Below are 19685 nucleotides of genomic sequence, written 5' to 3' on the forward strand. Positions count from 1 at the left end.
TAGCCTTGCTCAATAGGTTAGGGATCTGGCATTGCCTTGGGCTGTGGTGTAGGTCGAGGATGCAGCTTGGATCCCGAGTTGCAATGGCTGTGGTGCAGGCTGGCAGCTGTAGCTCCAATTCAACCCCCAGCCTGGTAACTCCCACAGGCCGCGGGTGCGGCCCTAAAAAGCAAAATAAAATAAAATAATAAAAAGAGTCACACTATCAGAGCCAAAATCAATCCTAGACTGGCTGGCCCATGGCCTTGCGTCTTCTACAATGGCAGTAACAGCGCTCCAGGCAAGTGCCTACAAAATCCAATTTAAAATCTGAGACAGGCATGGGAAGCAGGTAACCATTTCCACTAAGGAGAGCCCAGCAGAGGGCATGCTGTGCACCTGCATGTAGAGACTACTGTTTCACCTCCCAGGGAAGGCCCGGTGGGAAACTTCTTAACCATAAAGCTTTTTACTGGGAGTTCCCATTGTGGCTCAGCAGATTAAGAAACTGACTAGCATCCATGAGAATGTGAGTTCAATCCCTGGCCTCATTCAGTAGGTTAAGGAGCCAGCATTGCTGTGAGCTAGTGTAGGTTACAGACTCGGCATGGATCTGGCATTACTGTGGCTGTGGCTATGGTGCCAATTCAACTCCTAGCCTGGGAACTTCCATATGCTGTGGGTACAGCATAAAAGAGAAAAAAAAAAAAAAGTTTTTACTGACCTGCTGAGCTCTGAGGGTCAGATGTAATTCAGAGCCAGGCTTCAGACGGATCTGATCCTCAGTAGGAACCTGAACTGAAAGGAAGGCAGCCATGCCTCGGGCAACCACTCGGAACCTTAGGTGTGAGGGAGGGATAAGAAGCAAGCATTTAAAAATAAACGCTATATTCTATTTTAAAAAAATAAACACATCTCCAGACCTACTGTTGTTGTTAGCCTCTTCAGAAAAACTGTAAATATGATCACAGAGTCTTTTTCTGCCCTTCCACAATCACTGCCCAAACAATGAAAGCCTAACTCAGACTCAAGGATGAGAGTGTTGGCAAAGACAGAGAATAACTGGTACTCTCAGAAACTGCTGGTGGGAATGTTAAAAATGGTGTGCAGGACACAACTTAGAATAGATTTACAAGGAGATCCTGCTGAATAGCATTGAGAACTTTGTCTAGATACTCATGTTGCAACAGAAGAAAGGGTGGGGGAAAAATGTAATTGTAATGTATACATGTAAGGATAACCTGACCCCCTTGCTGTACAGTGGGAAAATAAAAAGAAAAAAAAGGAAAAAAAAAAAAAGAAATCTCAGAATACATCTCTATAAAAAAAAAAAAATGGTGTGCAGGTGCTATGGAAAACACTCTGGCAGTTCCTCAAGAAGATATATAGAGAGTAACCATATGACCCAACAATTCCAAAAGAACTGAAAACATGTAACAAAAACTTGTAAATGACTTTCACAGCAGCACTATTCACAATAGCCAAAAGGTGGATATGATGCAAATGTTTTTCAATTGATGATGAAACAAAATACGGTAAATCCATACAATGGACTATAATTCAGTCATTCAAAGGAAGGAAGTACTGATACATGTAAAGCTATGGATGAGCCTTGAAACTTTACGCCAAGTGAAAGAAGCCAGACACAAGAGGCCATGTATTATGTGATTCATTTATATGAGATGTCCAGAACAGGATATATATAAAGTCAGAAGGTCCATCAATGGTTGCCAGAGACTTGTGGGAGAGGTGAAGAGGCAGTGACTGCTTAGTAGCTATAGGATTTCCTTCTGGGGTGATGAAAACATTCTGGAACAAAATAGCAGTGATGGTTGCAACAATGTTGTAAATGTACTAAATGTCACTGAATTGTACATTTTAAAGGGTTACCATGATAAATTTTATGTTATGTGTATTTTGCAATTTAAGTAAATCAAATCACAGTCTTTCTAAATTCTATGATAAACAAAGGAGCACGATGTCAACTGGTTTGGACTGGGTGGCTGCCAAAGTTGCAGCAGCTGTTCCACAAGAATGAGGACATCAGAATAGCAGAACTCTTCAACACAGATAAGGCGTTCAAAAGAAAACCATGATGCCAATAAGTCTCAGGAGATAAAACGAGGCTGGTGGCAAAATCTTTCATGCCTTGGAATTTTTAGCAACAAAAATCTGGATTTATTTCTCATTCCTTGTCCTTCTTATCAGTTGACTCCAACTCATCTTAACAGTTCTGCTAAACCAAGTCCCTCCCAGGACCTGGTTGCCCTGACAAAGTGCAGCCGACCGAAGTATTTAACCTAACTCTGCACACCAGCACTGGCTCAAAGGCGAAAAGGCGATGAGTAGTGCGGTCAGGTTACAAAGTCAAAATATGACAAGAGGTACCAGTAAAAAAAAATATTCTTTGAACAAAAAAGTTGTTTTAAAACGGGAAAAAATTAAACATGCTTTCTAAAATATAGAGGTCATCAGGCTCTGACTGTTTTTTCTTAATCTTTGGGGGGGAATGTAACTCCTAAATGAAAAATCTACCTAGTACTACACCCCTAGGTAGGGGCAGATGTCTGAGGCCCACTGAGAAGATCAGTGGCAGCTGCTCCTTACCTGTTGGACAAGGGCGACTTCCGGCCCAGCCCGATTGCCCCGAGAATCCCTGAGCTGAGCCTCTCCTCGGCAAGCAGGCTCTGTCGGCCCTGGAGCATGAGCAGAATTCGAATGACAGACTCTGTCAAGATCGAGTCATTCTGCTCTGTCTGAACCAGGGACAGCTGCAGGACTTGGTGCCACCACAAAAACAGCTTTGCTTCCTCCTGCATAGAGCTGGGGGGCGGGGCAGGGGAGGAAAATCAAATTAGGAGTAGATTCTTCCCACTCTCCTTTAACTGCAAGTCCACACATGATTTTAAGCATTAGGGACATTTAGTACTTAAAAAGCTTAGGCTGACAGGCATGATGTTAATAAAGTAATGGGACAATAAAAGAACAGCTAATATTTATTGACCCTCCGACATGCCAGACACTATATATGAGCTCAGTGTTCTTTCACTTAAGCCTCCTAACAACCTTTGGAGGTAAACACTGTTAGCCCTACCTAACTGCTAAGGAAGTTTAAGGTGGTGCCTCAGAATGCCTATTTTAGGAAATAAAAAGCCTGCTCAGAGAATTGGCCCATGTGAGTAAAATCTCTCTAAAACATCACTGTCCCTCACAACCTTGTTTGTTTCTTATGTAACACTCGAGTCTGTGCGCTTAAATGGACACTTACTTCAACCCACATTCCAAGTTTTCCCAATCCGGTGGGTTGGCGGAGCAGCCAGAGGCCAGCATACCTTGGATACACCTGTTCCAACCACTTGCTCAAGATGAGTAGCACTTTCATCTCATTCCTCAGCGTCTGCTCACTATTTAGACACTGAAGCAAGTAGACATAGAGGGTCAAGTAGCTGCCAAGCGACAGGCACTCCTGTAGAAACTCTTCGATGGTGAGCTCAGGAACTTGAAGGGACACCAGAATAGGGCCCCATCCTAAATTCTGATTGAGGGAGCCTAAGGAAAGAACATCAAGAGCAGAGGCCAAGATAAGAGGACGTCTCAAAACTATTTAACGAATGAACCTTTTCACTTTAAAAGCTTCATGTCAGGAAAACGCTGCTCACTCTGGCCCCATTTTCAGGAGGGCCTGAAAATGCTTTGTAGCTTGGACTGGAAGCCCTCATGCTAAATGCCTGTGCCCTGGCTACCAGTATAGAGGGTTAAGAAGTCAGAATTCAGGGCTTTCATAAATCAACTTCTCCACCATATTATGATCATTAAAATCACATGTATGGAGCTCCCGATGTGGCACAATGGGATTCAAGGCATGGCTGCAGTGCCAGGATGTAGGTTCGATTCCTGGTCTAGCACAGTCGTTAAAGAATCCAGTGTTTCTGCAACTGTGGCTTGGATGTGATCCCTGGCCCAGGAAGGAACCCCATATGCTAAGGGGCAGCCAAAAAAGAAAAAAATAAAAATAAAAATCACACGTAGACACTGCCCATCCCAGGTGCCTAAGAATTTTAACTTTACCTAATACCATTTTTGAGTATAATATGAATACTTATGCTTTCCAAAGGGAAATTATTATTACTCTATCCATCATAAGCATTTTTTACTTATCGAAACTTAGTTGACTTAGATCTTGGCGGAAATTTTGAAAATGTTTCACAAATTGAAAAAAAACAAACTTGGTTTTGGTAATAAACAGCAAACAAATCTGGACCCAAAAGCGTTCTCCTAATGGTTCTCAGCTCTTTGAGAAGAATAAGGGTGGGGTGACATGATGACACACACGCACCTTGCATGGGGGACACAGGAAAATGGACTGTTGGTGGGCTGTCAAGGAACATGGACTCGAAGGGGTGAGTTACAGGCACTTCCTGGCCTTCCCACTCCAAGCCCTCTCTCTCCCCTACTGTTGCACTATGATGTGAATCTGGGTATTAAAATTGAGAAGTACCACTCTGGGGAGTTCCTGTTGTGGCTCAGTGGTTTACAAACCCAACCAGCATCCATGAGGACGAGGGTTCAATCCCTGGCCTTGCTCAGCGGGTTAAGGATCTAGCATTGCCGTGAGCTGTGGTGTACGTTGCCAAGCTGGCTCAGATCCTGCGTTGCTGTGGCTGTGGTGTAGGCTGGCAGGTGCAGCTCTGATTGGACGCCTAGCCTGGGACCCTCCATATACTGTGGGTGTGGCCCTAAAAAGACAAAAGACAAAAAAAAAAAAAACCCAACAACCTGAGAAGTACTGCTCTGAGCAAGTTTTCTTAACCAGACCAGGCTATTCCCAGAATTGGAGAGTTTAGAGGTAGGAAATAAGAAAGGCAAATTGAGGGGGGAAGAGGGGGCAGGAAAGAAAACTTCTTCATAACAGTTTAAAACATATGACAATAAGCAATAAAAGGACTTCTATGAAAAATTGTAACAAGTGACAAAACAGAAAAAATTAATATAGTGGCTCATTACTACATAGATTCCGGTTTACAGCATTTGTTTTCAGGACTGTAACTAGGCCTGTGACAGACGCCATTTGCCTATCATAAAAGGATTGGTTTGACACTCCAAAACCCACACAAAATGAATTCAAGGTTCCCTCCATTGAAACCTGATGGCATCAACAGACATGGCCAAAGGTTCTCAGGTAAATTGTAGATAAAGAAAACTCTATTCTGAAATATCAATGTTTACAGCGATAAGAGAGTGGTACAGTCTCTTACTGGGAAAGGTATTAAAAGGTTAGCTCCTTTAGACAAAACTTTAATCTTTTAGATTAAAAGATTAATCGTTAATTTGATTAATGAGGAATCTAACCAGAACCCGACATGACGGTCTTCTTACCCTCTTTGAAGTAGGCAGTGATGCAGGCTTCCGTCGTCTCGGCCATGTGGCGGACAGAAGCCAGGCTCTGGCAGGCTGCTGTCAACAGGGGCAGCACCACCAGCCCGTGCACTTTCTGCCCGATCCAGGTCCGGATACTGCCCCGGAGGAACTCTGCTGTTGGGATGGTGGCGTTGTTCATCATCATCAGGACCTCCATAAAGAGGCTGCTGAGGGCCATGTGGCGGGTCTGGCTGTCCAGATCTGAAGGGGAACACACAGGAGCACACACGTGCTTGTAACAGGCTGCTGGTGTGGCCATGTGCACGTGATGAAGGCAACAACAGTGCTTCAAGGAGCTGCTCTCTGGGCAGATGTAAAATTCTAGTGGCTGCTCTCACGGGGACAGAAGGAAAACTCTGGAGAGTGTATATCTTTTAAGGACAGGATGTGGCACATAAATATTTCATAAGAGCAAAGCCAGAACTATTCCAAGATCCTTGGTTACAGAGTGATCGAGTGATACTTTAATAAATATATGTATCAAGCTAGTGTGAAAGAGCAACTTATTTATAACACTGTGCTCATTGGAAAACACAATACACACATCTCAGAAGTAGTCTGGTACACTAATTAGAAACAGTATGTCCCCCCTACCACTGCCAAAGCTGTTGGTAATTCTAGAGTGATTTATATAGAATGCAGGTTATTACTTAAAACTAAATATAAAAGGAAAGGAAAAACCTTTTTACAGGCTCCTAAGAGCAGCTCTTTTACTTACTTTTAATTTTTATTTATTTATTTATTTTTTTTTTTTGTCTTTTGTCTTTTTAGGGCTGCACCCTCGGCACATGGAGGTTCCCAGGATAGGCGTCTAATCGGAGCTGTAGCAACACCAGAGCCACAGCAATGCCAGATCCGAGCCGCGACTGCAACCTACACCACAGCTCACAGCAACACTGGATCCTTAACCCAGTGAGTGATGCCAGGGATCAAACCCGCAACTTCATGGTTCCTAGTCAGATTCATTTCCGCTGTGCTAGGACGGGAACTCCTATTTGTTGTTTAAACAAGAAAAATGGACAGACTGGGTCTTTCTAAAACATTGAGAAGTGAAAAAAGAATACAACGGAAAAAAGAGTAAATTCACTTTACAAGAGAACAAATTCCTTCTTCACATCCAAAAACAGAAAATAAATTTCACTGAGAGTGTATGGAGAAAACTATTCATCAGGCCAAATTTTTGCCAACTATTTCTAATTATCCTTGAACTAGGTACCTTGTTTTAAGGGAAAAGAATTGTGGCTTTCTCACCCCGAGACTGTAGTACTTATATCAGTGCAAGTGGGAAGTCTTACTCATCACACCCATCAAAGCAAATTCACTCACCTGCATAGCGCTAAAGAATCCCTAAGTGTTATCATAAGACTTACTATCAAGGACTTTTTTTTTTTTTTTTTTTTGTCTTTCCATATCCCTGCAGCATATGGAAGTTTCCAGGCTAGGGGTGAAAACAGAGGTGCAGCTGCCAGCCTACACCACAGCCACAGCAACACCAGATCCAAGCCACATCTTCGACCTACACCACAGCTCACAGCAACCCTGGATCCTTAACCCAGTGAGCGAGGCCAAGAACCAAACCTGAGCCCTCATCGACATTGGTTGGGTTTGTTACCACTGAGCCACAATAGGAACGCCGAGCACTTTTCAAAAAAGTTTGAGAAAGGTAATAACATTGCACGTCTCTGAATACATTTTTTCATCTATTTGTATGGGTGTAAATATTATTGGTGTGGGGGAAATGGAGTTGCTCAGGCTCTTTTCACTTGACTTCTGCTTGACAGCCATGTTGTTCTGGTGAAGGATGACTTAGCAACCATTAAATAACTACGTTCACCTGGGTGCATCTGCAGTAGGGTAGGATGACGACCACCTCTTATGTAAATAACATCTTGGCATATTGCCGTCTTTGTTCTGCCCTGATTTATAAGACGGATGGGACTTTCTGTTACTAATGCCACCTGTGAAGCTAATAAAGTGATGTCTGACCTACCCACCGCACCCCTGTGCCCCGCAACCACTGGCTCTTTTTTCGGTTGCCCGAATCCAGAGTGAACCTGCCTGGTCTACAGAGAGACTGCAAAACACTGATTAACAAAGGACTTATCTCTGAATTCTAGCTGCACAGCAATTTTCATTTTAATTTATTTTTAATTATGATTCATAGGAACAAAAACGACTGCAATAAGCTTCCTAATAGATCCCGGCCTCTCTCCATCCTAGTCATCATCAACACAGCCAACAGATGTTTTCTTAAAAACCAGATATGATCCCATCATTCTTCTGATTTAAGATCTTCCTAGAATGCCCTTCACTCCTTTGCCTGGCTATTATTCAGTCTTCCTGGCCCAATCACATAGGACCAACTCCAAATTAGCTTCTCTAGTATTGCCTGTTAATTTTTCTTTTCTCCTTTTAACAGTCACTGAGTGTTGCTGAACTTTCCAAGCTAGTGCTTTAGGTGCATTATCTCATTCCATATGTACCATATCTATACGAAACAGGGACAATTACTATCCCCATTCTGCAGATGAGGTTATACAATTTGTTCAACATCACATAGCTCATAAGTGGTGAAGCCAGGCAGTCTGGTTTCAAACTCTGTATTTTAACTATCATATTAGATACCAAAACTACAGATATGTCCAAGAAGTTTCTATTGATTTTTCGTTCGCCAATTCCAACAAACTCAAACAGCCCCCCCAGTGTTCTGTTACTATGCTTCCCTAAATATTATAGTTGCCTACTTTCAAATAGTATTTAAATGAACATAAAAATGTTTGAGGTTCATCCACAGCGGTGCAGATTTTCACTGCTATAGCATATTCCATTACAGGAATACATAACAATTGATCCTTTCTACTGAAATATGTGATGTTTCTGGTTTAGGACCCCCTTAGAGGCACAGGGCATACATTTCTGTATACTAAGAAATAGAATTCTGGGGCATGGGACATGCAAACTAGCAGCTGATGCCAAAAGTGGTTTACCAATTTACTGTCATCAGCAGTTTATGAGCTACACTGATCCAGAGTCTCGCCTATACTTGGTATTGAAACCTTTTTAATTTTAGATATTCTGGTGGATGTGACATAACATGTTACTAAGGTCTTAACTTGCATTTCCCTAAATATTAACAAGGTTTAGCACCTTTCCATATGTTTACTGGTTATTTGAGTATTCTTTCATGGAATGTCAATTAAGGTCTTGTTCATTTTTTTCTACTGGATTGTCTTTTTCTTCCTTATTTTAGCCAGTATGACAATTTTAGTCATTAATATTCAATTTAATTACTGATGTAAGTCAATCTAAACTTACTATGTTACTATATGCTTCTGATTTGTCCCTCCTATTCTATACTCTTTTTTATTTCCTTCTTTTGGGTTATTTCTTCTTATTCTTTTTCTTCCTTTTAGTTTGGAAGTTAAATACTCTTTTAAGATTCTCATTGTGTTTTTCTTGCAAATTACAACATGCTTCTTGATTTTTCAAAGTGTTAACTGATTCCCAAACAATGCAATAGTTTTGGAACAATCTAATATCTGTCACCTTCCTATTGTTGCCATAACCCAAAACCTAACACTACTGTTTTATAGAGTCAGACTTCGTGTAGATTTACCTACGCATTTATCAGACTCATTGTTCCATCCTCATCTCCTGCTATTTATCTTCTCTTCATTATCTCCTTCCTTGCATGGATTTTGGTTGTATTTTGCTCTTCTTTTTCTAATTTCTTAAGCTCAATATTTATCAAATCAATTTTCGGCTTCTAAAAAATATTAATGTAAGCATTTAAGGACATGAAGTTAAATTTCAATTTAGGTGCATTCCACAAGTTTTGGTGCTCTGTTGTTTTTTTTTTTTTAATTTAGTTCTAAATATTTTAAACCTCAATTATTATTGTTCCTTAGGTCATCAGTTATTTAAGTTTAATTTCCAAAGTATAGTTTTCTTCCCCTCCTGGTTATAGTTTGTTACTGATTTTTAAGTTCATGCACTGTGGTTAGAGCATGTGGTCTCTCTGATACCAGTCCTTTGGGAGTGACTGAGAACCCTTTATTTCTAGTAACAGGTCAAGTTTAAGTGTTCCATGTGATGCTGATAGTGTGCACTGTGCACTTATGAGGTCTCTCATTCTCTAGATATGCACTACATCCATCTGTGCTACTCTAGACTGCCTATGGTCCTACTGATTTTCTCTCTTCTTGATCTACCAGTTCCTGTGAGACATATGTCAAAACTCTCATTGTGAGTGAATCCGACATTTCTCTGCTAGTTCTGTCAATTTTTTCCATATGCATTTTTTTCTGGTGCAATGATCCTTGTATTAATTTTCTTTTATTTCTTTTACTTTTTTATTTTATTTATTTATTTTTTTGTCTTTTCTAGGGCTGCACCTGTGGCATATGGAGGTTCCCAGGCTAGGGGTCCAATTGGAGCTGTAGCCACCAGCCTACGTCAGAGCCACAGCAACACAGGATCCAAGCCATGTCTGTGACCTACACCACAGCTCACGGCAATGCCGGATCCTTAACCCGCTGAGCAAGGCCAGGGATCGAACCCACAACCTCATGGTTCTTAGTCGGATTCATTAACCACTGAGCCACAACAGGAACTCCGATCCTTGTATTAATTTTCAATGACTTGCTTCATTTCTACTAACGGAGCATCAGTCCATTTACATTTTCTGATATACATGAATTATATCGTTTTGTTTTGGCTATTTTTCTCACCTTCTCCATGCTTCTTACCTTCTTTAGATTGAACATATCTTGGTCAATCTTTTTTATCTCCCTTAACTTAGAAATTATACATTTTATTTCTATACTTCTGGTGAATTTCTTAGAATTTTTAACATTCATATTCTATCAAGACATAAACTTAATTTCTTGACCGTCTCACACAATATTAAAACTTTAGAGTCCTTTTAACTCAAACTCCTTCCAACTTTTATATATATATATATATATATATATATTTATGGTCATATAATTTAATTTTAGCTTTGCTTTATAAACCCCTAAATGATGATTATTGCAGGGTTTTTTTTGGGGGGGGTGTTTGTTTTTTTTTTTGTTTTTTGTTTTTTTTGCTTTTTAGCACCACACCTGCGGCATATGGAAATTCCCAGCTAGCCACAGCCAAAACGCCATATCCCTGACCCACTGAGCGAAGCCAGGGATCGAACCCACATCCTCATGGACACTAGTCAGATTCGTTTCCACTGCGCCGCAACATGAACGCCCATTACTGTAGTTTTATTAGGCAGTTTTTGTTTATATTTACCCACATTTCACTACTTTCTCGTCTTATTTTTCCTTCTTGTGATCCAAGCCTTTCACTTGCGACCACTTCTACTTAAAGAATGTGCTTTATTTAGTACTTCCTTCAGTAATGTCCACCAGGACACTCTCAGTTTGCAGTGAAAATATCTTCATTTCATCCTCATCCTTAAAAGATGGTTTTTTTCTTAGTTTAAACCCTAGATTTTAAGTCACTTTGTCACAGCACTTGGAAGTTGCTGTTCACTGTCCTATAGCTTCTTCTGTGGCTACTGAGAAACCGGCTGTCCATGAAAATGTTCCTTTGTCACCGGTGCTTTTGCAGTTCCAGTACAGTGTGCACAGGTGTGAATTTCTATTTACCCTGTGTGAGGTTTTCTGGGTTTAATGAAACTAAGGACCCTTGTCTTCATCAGCCCTGAAGACTGTCAGCTACTGACTCTCTGCAGTTCTATTTCTCCTCTCCTTCTAGAATCCGAATTAGATGAGTGAATACATGTTAAATCTTCCCAATCTATTCTTTACGGCCCCTTCACCTCACCTCACATTTTTTTCTCTGTCTCTGTGCACTGCAATCCAGGTGTTTTCTTCGCACTTATTATTTAATTTTCTCTTTGGATGAGTTGAATCTGCTGTTAAATTTATCAATTAAATTTTATTGAAATGTTTTCATTTTTAAAGTTTTACTGAAGTATAGTTGATTTACAACATTATGATATTTTCTGTTGTACAACAAAGTGATTCAGTTATACATGTATACACATCCATTTTTTTATATAGATTTCAGTTATACATGTATACACATCCATTTTTTTATACAGATTTCAGTTATACATGTATACACATCCATTTTTTTCCCATATAGATTTTCACAGAATATTGGATAGAGTTCCCTGTACTATACAGCAGGCCAAATTCCATATAACACATTCACATATACAATTTTTATATTTTCTATTTCTAAAATATCTGATTCCTCTCAAATCTGCATATTTCTGTAATTACTTGCTTCTTACTGATATTTTCAAACCTCTCTTATTTCATCAAATATACAGAAAATACTTTTTCAGTTTATCTTTAAGTCTTTACACGTCTGACTCTGCTGGCTGTTGCTCTCCGCCAACTTGCTTGTGGTATCTTCTTTCCTTGTGTATTTTATGTGATTTTTTTTTTTTTTTCCCTCTGAGTTCATATTCCCTGAAACTCTGAAGCCTGCGTTGAAGAGGAGTTTCTCCAAAAAGGCTCTGTGGTCGCTTTCTGCCAGGTGTCTGGCAGCATTGCCAACGAGAATTAAATTCTCAGGTTGTGGGGTTTGGGGGACAACCTACAGGCACTGTGAATTCTTGCTTCAAATGCACATGAGGGTCAGCTTGTACTTACCAATTTTCAAAAGCAGTATCTTCTCCCTACCACATAAACAGTGACCAAACAGTGGGGTCAAAAAATGTAACTTTCTTGGCTTTCCTTTCTCAGGGCAGGTTGATTTCTAACACATCCTTACACTGAGGATACCACCCTATGGGGTTATGCATGGGAACTTTCAGGCTCCCATGCTAGGCAGGTCCTGCACTTTATTGCCTTCCCTAATCTAGGAGGGTCAGCATAAGCCTTCGAGGTGAAAGCCAGCTTCAGAACTCCATCTACTTTTACAGGATCCTCCTTTCATTTAGTTTCAATCTCTGAGATTTTCTGCTACATTGTCAATTAAATTTTTGGCTTCTTGAAGATATTTATCCAGCATTCTTAGTTGTTTTCAGCAGCAGAGGCAGTCAGGATGGCTAGTCCATCAAATTTCTGGGAGCACAAGTTCTCCATACAAAGCTTCTTTACACATCTACAGGTGATTCTGAAGTGCCCTCCCAGTAAGAGCCAAAACATCCAGGAATGCAGCTCATTGGACGGTCTCTGGTTATCTCTTAATCATTAGATCTAGTCATCTAACTTAGCCCTTGCACCAGTTAATCTCACACCAGCATCTGACAGTGTGTACCCCTTCTCAAGTTCTTAACATTCATACCGCCCCCCCAGTGCTGAGATGACACAGTGTCCCTATGGTCCAGTCATCTCTCTGACACTGCTTCTCTTAAAAACAAGAATGATATACCCTGACCATCTTCCTGATCTCAAAATGCCGTAAACACAGCAGGAATGCATTTACTGAGTGAACACATGACTTCCCTGTGGTCACTTACCAGGTGGGTTAAAAACAATGATATCGTCCAGGAGCTTAGACATTTCCTGCTCTAGCACTGCTAAGGTGATCTTTCCATTTTGTTCCAGGGAGCTGAGGAATTGAACCATCTGATGAGTGAAGGCTCGGCATTTTGGAACTGCATCCTGACAATTAAAAAGAAGGATGATTCAAATGAATCTAGACAAGCAGTGTGAACTGAACACTCCTCAGGAGCATGGCACTGCCCTGACTGCTTCACCAGGGAGTGGTGAGGACAGAGCAGGAAACCCCATGAGGATGGGTGTGTGTAAGGCCCTGTGGTGGAGAAATAAAAACCTTTGGTACCACTTAAGAGCAGAACCCATGTTCTCCCAGATTCCAGTACAATACTCTTTCTTTTCTACCACATTAATACCAACATTAACTACACACTAAGTACTTGCCAGGGGCTTTTCCAAAAGTCCATCATCTATAATTTCATCCCCACAACAACAGTTTGAGGCAAGATATTATTGGTATTATTGGTATTATTTCCAATTCAAGTGAGAAAAGCAAGGTCAGAATGGCAGTGAGTTGGGGATGTAAGTTTGTCAGTCCTCAAACTCTTGCTCATAATTTGCTCTCTTTCTGCTACAATCACATTCAGGTCAGTCAATCAATAACTGCTGGCTCTCAATCCTTGTCACCTCTTGTTAACACGTGACACTGCCAGGTACAGCCTTAATAAAACTGAAGGATCCAAGAGGACAAAATGACATACATCCTCCAACTTTTTCTACTGAGCTGTCACAGGGAAGCACTTATGCTCCCTCCAGCCCTGAAGAACACTCTCCTCTAATGTTCCCACTTAACTTACAAGATGTTTCTGGTTGTCAGTAGGAATGGAAAGGCCTGCAGATACTTTCAAGAGCTTCACGATTAATTCAGCAGAAGATTCCTTTGCCAGGATGATGGATGGCTGGTAATGGCTGCTGAAGTAACCTAGCACACTCTGATAGGACACGATATCCACAAGATGCCATGAGAGTGAGCTTGTCTGTCCGAGGAGAGTGAGTAGAGGTGAATCCTAAAAATGAAACACACGTTCCTTTAGTTTCAGAGCTCCTGCTTTCCCAGAAATATGTGTCTCCACCTATTATGGAGTAAACGTTAACATGGCAAAGACAAGCCCAGAACAGTTAAGATGTCAAATAAAGTAGCTGCTCAAGGTAGGAGTACTTGTGAAAGAAATACCCAAGGTCTTAGCAAAAAGCATTAGGATTAAGATTCCAGGAGTTCCCATCGTGGCACAGTGGAAACAAATCCAACTAGGAACCAGGAGGCTGCAGGTTTGATCCCTGGCCTTGCTCAGTGGGTTAAGGATCCAGCATTGCCGTGAGCTGTGGTGTTGGTCATAGACGAGGCTTCAATCTCGAGTTGCTGTGGCTTTGGTGTAGGCCAGCAGCAACAGCTCCAATTAGACCCCTAGCCTGGAAACATCCATATGCTGTGGGTGCGGCCCTAAAAAGACAAAAAAAAAAAGAAGTAAAGATTAAGATTCCAAAGTCCAATGTTCAAAGAACTGTACAATCTGGTGGTAGAACAGGAAATTAAGGAGACGTAAAATGAAACTGGTTTTTATATTCTAACTTGCTGTGGTTCCCTTAGACTATGAAAATCAGGCACCTAGATGAAGTACAGCCCATAGGCCGTGAATACATTCACGTTGAAAGAGGTTCTAGGGAAGCAACTGAAAAACCACAGCTTCATGCAGGGCAAGGACCATTAGGACACATTATCAAGTCTTCATTAAGGCCCTCCGAGCTTACTGTTTGGTCTACCAGTTGATCTTCCTTTGCCAATAAAATCATCATGAAAAGGAGGCAGACGATCATGCTCCGGGTCTCTGGGTGCGGACTGGGACTCCAGGCATCAGAGAGCACACTGACCCAGTTGACTTCACAGAGGACGGACCCCAAAAATAAGAAGCAGCTCTTGGGGCTTCCTCGTTCCACCTAAAAGGAAACAGTGCTTTGAGCTGTCTATGATCTTGAAAATGTATACCAATCAATGTTTACTGAATTATATAGCTTTTAAATTATACTTCTTCCCAGATTATAAAAATCATTCATAATTCTATTCCCCCGCCAGAGATTTGGACTTAACATTTATAATATCTTTCCTTCCACATTCAGTGCATGTATACATTTTTCAGCTTGTTTGGAGTTCATTATTTATTACACTAGTTCTTAACAGGAGAGGGATGACCCTTCACAGCTCTAGCCAAGGTGGCAAATCCCCATGATACTCAGTCACTGGTTCTCAAGGGAGTCCACCACAGGCCTTAGATGTGCTGGGCATGACACAGGTGACCTACTTGTCAGTGGTTCCCAAAGCTGGGTGCTCATCAGAACCACCTGGAAGACCTGCTAAAAACATAGGCTGCCTCGGGGGAGGGGAAGAGTTTGTACCCACAGAATTTTAAATGTCTCACATCTGGAGCAGAGGCAGGAATCTGCCTTCCTAACAAGCTCCCAGGTGGTACTGAGGCTGCTGGTCCTAGGACCACATCTGGAGATCTACTATATTAGTATATTTAATTTTTACACTGCTTTGCTAATGTAATGCAATGTTATAAATATATCTCCATATCATTAGTCTTTATCATTTTTTTTTTAGTCTTTATCATTTTTGATGACTGCATCATGTTTAATTAAATTCCATTTAAAATACACTAGGGATGGGGTTCAAACGTATTGTAAAGTATACAATCAATATCAAAGTTATCTCTTACAAACTACTTCAAGTCTGTTTAAAATAAAACATATCTAGTTATAAATTTTTCCTGTTAAAAAGAGATTAAAAAGCTCAACTCCATGTGTAAAATCGCAATCAATGGACTCAACTTTTGATGATTCATGTCTGCTTGTTACTATCATCATTATCATGCTGTTTACTCTTTTCCCTTTTGGAAAATGATTCTTCATCCTTCTTTATAATCTGTTCTCTATCCTCACCCTCAACCCCCTCAAAAACATACCTTATGCCAACAAGACTCATGGAACCGAAACGTTCCCAGATTCTGTGCAGGTCAGAGTTATCTATCATTAGGCTCCTAGAGATAGTGAATTACAGTATCCCTTTACAGACTGTTTACCTAAATGCTCTCTTACAGCTTATTTATTTATTTATTTATTTATTTATTTATTTGGGTTTTTGCTTTTTAGGGCTGCAGGTAAGGCATATGGAAGCTTCCAGGCTAGAGGTCTAATTGGAGCTACAGCTGCCGGCCTACGCCCACAGCAACTTGGGATCTGAGCTGCATCTGTGACCTATAGCTCACAGATTCTAACCCACTGAGCGAGGCCAGGGATTGAACCCAAAACCTCACGGTTCCTAGTCGGATTTGTTTCTGCTGCCCCATGACGGGAATTCCCCTCTTACAGCTCTTTAAACAAATGTTTAATTCCATATTCATAATGATGGTGAATACCTATTTTAGTGCCTCTCTCATATACTAAATCTAGCTATAAAATCATTCTTAACTTGTATTTCACTAAGACGGCTGTCCTCAGCTTTACTTAGACCTCAGCTACAGAGGTGGGGCTGACAAGCGCCGCACTGGGTGGGGTCTCCACTTAGAGCAAAGACTGCAATACACTGCACTGTCATAAATAACTATGGACCTGTAGTAAATTAAAGCACTTAAGAGCTTCTCAACAATAAATGTGATATTAGTTAAGAGTAAACACAAAAGAAAATGACTTATGGCTAGGAACAAATAAACTAAGATGATCACAAAAGGCTAAGGCAAGATTAAAGGATTTTTTTAAAAAAAACAGAAACCTAAGAAGAACAAAACTGCCTGACTGATATGTAAGTGATACATTACTGTGACTGCTTTCTGTAACTCTTGCTTCTACTGCAAAAACTCCTCCCCACTTGTTGGGACGTTTCCAGGCCATTTCAGGTCTTTACATGATTATGATGCATCAGTGGCTGCCACAATGCACTCCTGTCTCCCACAACCTAATTACTCCCTTGCATAACTGCTAAAAGGAACAAATGGCGTGAGTACTGATTTACATTTTGCTTTGATAGAACATTTAACAATAAGTAATTTTAATGATACTATCCTAGAAAAACCTGCATACACAGAAATGTCAAGACTGAGCATGACAAAGTCATTAAACTAGGTAGTCACATGACAGAATCACCGAGGTCCAGGGGATGGCTGGACACAAATCTTTCTCTGAGTTTTAAAAATGGTCTTGGAGTTCTCCTAGGGCACAGTGGGTTAAGGATCTGGTGTTGTCACTGCAGTGGCTTGGTCACTGCTGTGGTACAGGTTCAGTCCCTGGCCCTCGAACTTCCACATGCCGTGGGCGCGGACAAAAGAAATAGTCTTGTAAATGCTGCCCAGTCATCTACTAACACAATGAAATAACGTCCATGGGATGCTGCCCTACACAAGCACTGTCTGGGAAATACAGGATGCGGGCAAGGTCCACATTGGCGCACGCTGCAGCTGGGCCTAAAAACCACACTGAACAGGCTGCTCCCCAGAATCCAGGCTGTGACACACAGAGTGAAGGGCTCACCTTGAAGAAGGCCTCCATTAGCATCTGGTCAGGATGCAGATCCTTCCACGGGAGTTTCCGGTAGGCGCTGTGAAAAGCGTACAGAATGAACTCGGGCATTTTGGGTGCTGTACATGCTTCACAGTAATGCATCAGGTGTAACCGAAGGGCCCCTTCATCACCTGGCAAGAGCTTATCTAAAATTGAAAAAGAAAATATAGCTGAAGACCTTCTGGTCTATCTTTCAAACAAACAAAAAACTAATAGAAAACACAAATTTGAACTAAAAGTCTAAAACCTAACATTCTCAATAACCACCCAGTTTCAAAGATTTTTGACATGCCAGGGAAAACAGTGACAACAGAGTGATGGTAATTCACTTACTTGTGTAACGGGAAGGACCAGCTGGTGTGTGGGAAATAGTAGGGGTGATCCGTTTTTCTCTGAAACTTTTAACTCTATGGCTTTTTAACTCAAATACTCGTACTCAACCCCAACCAACTCTAGGCATCCCTTTAGTCTGTTACCCTCAGCGTGGATTCAATTTCATGTATTTGGTCCTTCGTTCATTTGGCACCTTGGACAAAGTGATGTTCCTCAAAAGGAAATGTTCCAAATGACTAAAACATAACCCTTGGTGCAGCAAACCTACACTATTAACTGCCATTCAAGTAAGTCACTCTAAAATGAATCTCATACTCCCTGCGACCTGGTTCACTCAGTATTATCCTCACAAGTATCCATTACTTCAATGTCCTCCACAGTCAGTGGCAATGGACGCATTTGAGCCTAAAATTTTTTCAGATTTTCTGGTTCTACACAAAGGGATGGACTTAGGCACATGTAAGAGAGAGCTATACACAACAAACACCGAAACCTGATGGGAGTTTCTCAATAGTAACTTTTGAAAACTGACCAATGAGCATCAACATGCAGCACGAGTCGATGTGCATCTAACATTCCTGTGCCCTCAGTCCCCAGTCCTTATTTCATTCAACTGCAGATGTTTCTAACAACCTTTTAGGACAGGGGTGAAGAACAGCATTTGTTTAAATCTGGATTAAGAAGAAGTAGTTTTGTTTAAATAAGGATGGATACATAGGAGAAGATGTCTAGGAGGTAATCCTCTGGACCAGACTGAGCTCTAGTCCCAGCCCAGACACAAATAAGTTCTGTGACCTCAGATAAATTCATTTTGCTTTTCAGGTCCTTGTTTTTCTCATCAATAAAAGCAGAGAGCTGGATCAGATGATCTCACTAAAAGGCTACAATACTTCTTGTCTTGCCATGCTCAGTTCTTCTGCTTCCTCTCTCTGAAACCAGTTAACAATTTTTTTTTTTTTGCTTTTTTTTTAGGGTCACACCCATAGCACATGGATGTTCCCAGGCTAGAGGTCGAATCAGAGCTGCAGCTGCTGACCTACACCACAGCCACAGCAACACCAGACCCAAGCCACATTTGTGACCTACATCACAGCTCATGGCAACGCCAGATCCTTAGCCCATTGAGTGAGGTGAGGTGAGGGATTGAACCAGCATCCTCATGGGTACTAACTAGTTGGATTCATTTCCACTGCATCACAATGCAAACTTCTGCCAATTCTTAATGCTGTCTGTGTAGCCTTCCATTCCTAGGCCACCTTCTGATTTTATACACACAGGCAAGGCCTGTGAGTGCTCCCCCTTACACTAAGAAGCTAAAGCAAGAACCTTTGTGTCAATTTTATGCTCAAATATTTTTCTCACTATAAATACATTCTGGATGCTAAAGAGCAGCCAGAAGTGTACTACTGAGATTTCATGTTTTACTCATTGAACCAGTACTTATCAAATAGACACCGAGAATATAGCACTGTCCTAAGTCTTGTGGGGGTATAAAAAGAATTTTTCTGTGTCTAGAGTTTATATCTCAGAATTGTGTGTGTGTGTGGATCAGACATGTACAACATCAATTAAAAATACCCAATGAGGCATATTTAGACAAAGGAATATTATTCAGTACTACAAAGAAATGAACTATCAAGTCATAAAAGACACAGAGATACCTAAGGTCACGTTACTAGGCAAAAGAAACCCATCTGAAAAGCTACAAAATGGTTTACAGCCATACCACCCTGAATGTGCCCGATCTGGTCTGAAAAGCTACAAAATGTATGATTTAAACTATATGACATCCTAGAAAAGCTACAACTATGGAGAAAGGAAAAGAAATCCGATGTTGCCAAAAGTTAGTGGGGAGAGAGGGATGGATAAGGCAGAGCACAGAGGATATTTAGG

General features: G+C 41.0%; 1 protein-coding gene across 1 annotated transcript in view; it reads right to left on the reverse strand.

Annotated features, from left to right (window-relative positions):
* EPG5 (ectopic P-granules autophagy protein 5 homolog) overlaps window positions 1-19685 on the reverse strand; it is a 123016-nt gene that overhangs the window by 6356 nt on the left and 96975 nt on the right. The window contains 8 exon segments of the mRNA XM_021092525.1: window positions 704-818; window positions 2587-2802; window positions 3312-3528; window positions 5356-5598; window positions 12869-13013; window positions 13706-13915; window positions 14658-14843; window positions 17430-17605. Of these exon segments, the coding sequence (XP_020948184.1) occupies window positions 704-818; window positions 2587-2802; window positions 3312-3528; window positions 5356-5598; window positions 12869-13013; window positions 13706-13915; window positions 14658-14843; window positions 17430-17605 (1508 nt within the window).

The sequence above is a fragment of the Sus scrofa genome, chromosome 1 (assembly GCF_000003025.6).
Source record: "Sus scrofa isolate TJ Tabasco breed Duroc chromosome 1, Sscrofa11.1, whole genome shotgun sequence".
In the NCBI taxonomy this organism is placed as follows: domain Eukaryota; kingdom Metazoa; phylum Chordata; class Mammalia; order Artiodactyla; family Suidae; genus Sus; species Sus scrofa.